Consider the following 6000-nt stretch of genomic DNA (forward strand, 5'->3'; position numbering starts at 1 on the left):
TAGAACTGTTGTTATCCTCCATAGCCTTGACAGCTTCTTCTTTAGGAATCTTCTTGCCCTTCCGCTGGTGGACTTTTTGCTGACTCCCAGACCTCCTGTGTCTAGAGGACCGTAGCAACAAGATGAACCACGTTTGACAGATCACAGGGTTGATGTGCACGAACATCACAGGGCCAATATGCACGAACATGTCCGTGCAAGGATAGTTTCAAACCTACTCCGGCCATCAGCAGACAATCCTCGAAAGCATGAGCAGAAGCTTCCAGAAATGTGCCAGATAGTCAGTGAAGCTATCGCCAAACCCTTGCTCTGAAGTATAGGCCATCGTAGACTCCATATTTGGAACACTAGGTGCTTGAGGGGTATGGTCTACTCTATCTAGATGGGAGGACATTTCTGCCAAAAGAGCCACCTGTTCTGCCATGCGAATCGCCTGCTCATCCATGCGAACCTTCTTGCTTGCATTCGTTCGCTCCTCCATATGGGAAAGCACTTGCACAAGTGCCACTAAATCCATGATGAAGAGCTAGAACCAGTGATCAACAAGAGGGATGGTGAGGGTTGCAAAACCCTTCACAGTAAGGAAGGGTGGGTCGGGTAGGGAACACGTCTTTTCCCAAAGCAAACCCAACTGTGACTTTTCCCACCTTCGGAGAACCCTAACAATGACTTTTCCCAGCCCCAACTTGTACACTCCTAGAACTAGGGCTCTACCCTAACCAAGCAATCAATGCACACGGGTAATGAAAAGAAAAAAGACAATTCCCTAGGCTCTAATACCAATTGTAGAACAGTTCTCTGAGACTGTTTCAGCTAAAATGATTGAGAGCAGTATGAAGTTTGAAGTGCAAACCTCCTTAAATAATTCTCAACATTTCAAAGTTGCTGATTTTCTTCTCAAGTGTTCCCCTTGAGAAGAAGCTCCCAATATTGTTACCACAAAGCACCTCCAAGAACTTGATTCAACATGATCAGTCCACCATGTGGGCTAGGTCAGTCCAATGAAGTGCAACAACTTCATCTTCTCCATTATCTCAACCATACATAATCTGAAATTGACAGATGAACTTGAGAAGAAGATTAGTGTTGTCGGATCCATCGTGAGTACAAAAAAAAATTTAAAAAAATCCTCTGGCTGAGATAAGAAACTTTGTCTTCTTCTTATGATCTCCTCTCTAGTCTCTTCTCTCTGACCTCAGTGCAAATCCCCCATACAACATGATGTTATTAGCATTATCTCCTTCTTATTTGTATTAATGGGATTAGATATGCAATTCAAGGTCACTCACACAACAATAGAGCCGAGCACATGGAAACTCAAATCTAAACTTTATAATAACACATATACTTACAGAGAATTTTCAATGTGGGAGAACCCTTGGGAAGGTCGAGACCTGGAATAAGCCTATGTGAGGGTCCAAGCTCTAGCCTAACACCTGAGAGGTGGGTCCTGATGGTATGGAATGGCGAGAGGTCATGTTGTGGTGCTGGTCTAGCCTCAGACTCAGAAGTGCTCCAATGTAGAGCTATGGCTAAATAGTGAGCTAGCCAATCCCCTCCTTGAGTGGTCTTCAATAAATCATTTTGTGTGTCTAATAACAGGCTAAAGCTGATTGAAGAGATCCTCTTAATGCACAGTTGGTTATGGCTAGGTAATCATAATGCCTCTATGTATGTTTTACCTCCTATCTTTCACAAAATGATTACCACATATTAAAAGAAAACTTTAACAAAATTATTAGGCTAAAGTCTTTAGATTTTCGACAGATCATCACATGATAACACTCGTTCTACTTGAATATTGCTGGTTTATTGCACACATACCATAGGCAGGCTCTTCCGAGATAATTATGTCCGTGTCAATATTTGCATGGATGATATGTGCATCACTACTTCGCCGTACAGTGCCCCGGATTCCCATGAGACAATGCTCCTGCCACAACCCTCTAAATCAAACTAAAGCACTCACATACTACACGGTACTCTCCATCTCAGCCACCATGCTACAGGCTACAACATGCATCAGGAGCAACTCCACTTCTACACACTACTCTCCACCTCAGTTTTTAAACTTATAGCATTCTAAAGGCTAGCAGAAAATCAACCAAAGCTTACTTTGGAATGTTGAAGAAGGGTACTTGCATCATGCCGCAATGCTGGGGTCGGATTCTCTTTGTTGGTCTTTACCCAGCAAATGTCTTCACATCTTCGAAATCCCCACTGTCAAATCACATAAAACTCTTAGCATCAGAGCCCAACATGCGCTCTCGAGTCTCATAGCAGCTCTCCAGACAGATTGATGCAAGAAAAGCAAGAAACTTACCTTCTTCAAGCAAAGCCTTCCTTGATCAAGACCTTCCGCATCTCCCACCCATAAAAAGATAAAGGAAGGTGTATCTGCAATTGCCTACAAAATTAACAAGTTACAGATGTCTGAAGAGAGGCCCCATGACAACAGAGCAGACAAAAACATGAGCTTACTTCGATCCGGAGATTCTGTATCTCTTCAAACGACCACCACTCCATAGAGTCACCGACACCTGGTGCCCGTCTCACATACTCTTCCCACGGGGGATCCACTAATATAACATCGAATTTCGTGCCAAAAAGTTCGGAAGAGAGCTCAGTTGCACGAAGATCCATCTGCATATACATGGGCGGACAAGCATGATCTGTTATGAGTTTGTCCTTCCGGGTAATAAGCTCCTTCAATTTGGGGTACTCCTCAAACCGGTCACCCAGATCCACATCTCGTATGAAATTCTGAGGCCGTAACCCTGTGTCTACAAAATGCTGAGAATAATCATTTTGTTCGCCCCTCGATGGAGCCAACCCAGCGGGCGCATTAACTCTTGGCAGCATCCTGTTCATAGAAGCTTTCTCTGGCATCATGCCTCGACCTCCAAAAGAAGCTCCCCCATATGATGGAGCTGGCATGACATTCGATGCACCTCTTCCAGGCCCAGGGGGAGAAAAAAACACGTTGTGGCCGGGACCTGGTCCCATGTTTGGCCCAAATCTGGGGGGAGCTGGACCTGGAGCATGAACAGGAGGAGCAGGACCAGGCGGACCAGGATGCATACCCATATCTCCGGCTCCTCGACCTCCACCCCACCCCACTCCAAAAGGAGGTAGAGGAAAACCACCTGGACCCATTCTCGGGGCCGGCCCAGGACCCATATTAGAACCCATTACTGGCATAGACCCTGGCGGTCCCATATGACCACCAAAATGAGGAACCATACCTGGACCGGGACCTGGAACCGGAACTGGGCCTGGACCCGGGCCCATCAATGGGGGTGGGATCCCACCACCTCTCTGAGCATCCCTTCCACCACCCCTTCCTCCCTTTCCCCCCCCTCTACCCCTTCCCCCCTTCCCACTCTGCTGCATTCCCCTCATCATCATTCCCGAACCTTGATTGTTAGCAAAGGGAGGACGACCATCGCCACCTCCTGCGCCTCCACGACCGCGTTGACCTGTGGATCCCTTGGTCCCCCTCCCTCTTCCACTATGCATGTTGAATGCCATCGAACCATCGCCAACAAATCTGCTCGAACTGGGACCAAAACTTTGATCCAGACCTGGGGGACCTTCTTCTTCAAAAAAAGACCTATCCCGATAGTCCCCCTCCCCGAGACGAGTCCTCTCATCACCCATCCAATCGGTATCACCATTGCTCCCTACGAATTCTCCAGAAGGCCCACCTTCTCCTCGCCGTGACATAAAAGGCGAGCCCGTACCAAATCCTCTCTCTCGGACCAGGTCAATAGAGACTACACTATTTCCACCAACCCGTTCCATCATGTCGCTTATTATACTGGAGCTTTGTGGACTCTTCAACCCATCTATCCTGTCCTTGTCCTTCCTGTCTTCTCCGCTTCTTTGGTCTCTTTCATCTTTTTCCTTTTCCCGTCTTGGCATTTCCCATCCATCCCTTTCATAATTGTATTCAGCATCATCTTCCTTATCTTTTTGCCGATCCCTTTGCCGATGCTTCCAGCGGTCAGGGTCTTCCCTCTCTCTTGTCCGGTCTCTGAAAAAATCGCTCTCCTCACGGAAAACTTCCCGATTTCTGAAATCTCGGTCTCTTTCCCGATAGAAGTCTGCATCCCTATCCTGATACCTATCCCTGTCCCTGTCATAGTCCCTCCTATAGACCCTTTCATCTCTTCTATCATCTGACCACTCTCTTTCAAAGTCATCATGTTCTACCCGACCTCTGCGTCGTAGATCCGGACTCCATGACCTCTTCACCCCCCGCCCCAGTTTAGAAGACTTCCAAACTCTCCTCCTGTCATCTGGTTCCTCCCAATAAAAATCATCCTTTGACCTGCTTTTGTCACCATAGTCCTCATCTTCATCTTGGATTTTGGCACTTGGTCTCCCCCTCCCTTCGATGCCATCGTCTCCGTCTTTGCTAGACTTGCGTCTATCCGCTGCCCTGTCCTCCTCATCCCTGTGATCCCGTCTCCTCTCGCTAGACCTGTCCCAACCCTCCACGTCTTCTCTATTGCTTTCCACCACATCCTTGGCCCTTCTATGGTGGTGATCTTCTCTCCTATCTCCGTCCCTACCATCCTCAGCAATGTCATTCATCGGGTCTGACCACTCTCGACCACGAAGCCTTTGTCCCGGCGCCGTCCTCTCTTCATTGTTGCTGTGCCACACCCGCTTTGCAGTGTCAGGTTCATCCCACCGACTCTCCCTTCGCCGTGCACCTCGATAGGAAGCTTCTTTACCTTCCATCCAAGAATCCGATTTGTTATCCCCTGCAGGTTCATCTTTGCTTCTGCCGCCCTGCCTCCCACCACCACTCCGATCCAAATCTTTCATCGTCGGGGTCTGCCCACACCTGCTATGCACCTTCTTCAGTTATTTGCTTGTGAAACCACCTCCATGGCCTTGTAACACCTGTTTCCCACCTCTTAAGTATAGATTAGGTGAGCGCACCACTGCCTCTACAGAGATTTCATCATGTAATCCTAATTCCAAAGTTGCCCTTTTCATCTTTTTCGCCAAACTGTTCCAAAAAAAAAACCCTAATGGACAAAGTTCCCTAGAATGTTTTCCTAATTCAAAAAGCAGGCGTATATGGCACCATCGCCAGATGCCTGAAATTTACTGTATATTATAATTTACTTCACCTAAAAAATTCCTGGGAAACGTTGCCGAGCAGTCCCACCGTTGCTCAGATTTTTCACCAAACTAGTTCATTTTTTGGTACAGAACACCGCCATTGCCACTGCCCCCTTCTTTTTCCTTTTTCCTGCCGGTTTTTTTTTTAGCTTATTTTTCCAAACATTTGCCTACAATTCTGCCCTGATCCTAGCTGCTACAATGCGTCCTGCGCCCCTCTCTGTGGAACTTGTACAGACGATTGCAGCTCAGATTAAACAGTTCGCAGCAACCCAACAAAAAAGAAGAAAAAGAAAATAGAGGCTTTTTCTGAGTACAAACCTGGATCGGAATGGATGCCGTGGCCGATGACATTCACTCTCCGGTTTAGTTCTTGAGTCTGCCTTTGAGAATTTGGCCAAGTTTTCAAATTGTTTAGAATAGACCTCTCATTTGATCATGGAAAAAAAAAACTATTTTTCAAAAGTAAAATTTGCTGTAAATTTCCCATAGTGCACATTGCACAATTATTTAGTGTAAGAAGATATTTTTTTAATAAAAATTTCTCCAAAATAATTAGTTTTCCCTTCGTTGGTGGACACAAGTCATCGAAATAAGGTGTCTAATGTTCAACTGTGGACAATACTATGCCATTAATTAATTAATAGGATAAGGTTAATTAATTAATTAACCTTTGTGTACCCTTGCCCAACTCGCCTCGACCACCCTCCCTCGCCCCAACTTCCCTCGCGTTGCCCAGCAGCGAGCCCTCAGCACCCTCTCCTCGTCCCTCTCCCTCTCCACCTCGCCCTAGCCCTCCTCGTCCCTCTCCCTCCCTCACATTCCACACTAGCCTCCCCTCCATCTCCAACTCAAGCACCT

The 6000-nt window shown here is 46.8% G+C and overlaps 1 protein-coding gene across 3 annotated transcripts in view; it reads right to left on the bottom strand.

Moving 5' to 3' along the window:
• LOC147610473 (uncharacterized) overlaps positions 1-5564 on the bottom strand; it is a 74967-nt gene extending 69403 nt beyond the window's left edge. The window contains exons 1-6 of one of the 3 annotated variants that reach the window (XM_086786213.1): positions 5461-5564; positions 5148-5359; positions 2482-5023; positions 2324-2407; positions 2116-2220; positions 1825-1933 (exon numbers count right to left, since the gene is read on the bottom strand). In XM_086786213.1, the coding sequence (XP_086642339.1) occupies positions 1825-1933; positions 2116-2220; positions 2324-2407; positions 2482-4836 (2653 nt within the window). In that variant the 5' untranslated portion in view covers positions 4837-5023; positions 5148-5359; positions 5461-5564. Of the gene's footprint in view, positions 1-1824; positions 1934-2115; positions 2221-2323; positions 2408-2481; positions 5368-5460 lie in introns of all 3 variants that reach the window. The other 2 variants (XM_086786214.1, XM_086786215.1) reach the window with 2 other exon arrangements.
• Positions 5565-6000: the final 436 nt, after the last annotated feature.

This window comes from Cibotium barometz, chromosome 49, assembly GCF_041138505.1.
Source record: "Cibotium barometz isolate CiBa-2024 chromosome 49, ASM4113850v1, whole genome shotgun sequence".
In the NCBI taxonomy this organism is placed as follows: Eukaryota; Viridiplantae; Streptophyta; class Polypodiopsida; order Cyatheales; family Cibotiaceae; genus Cibotium; species Cibotium barometz.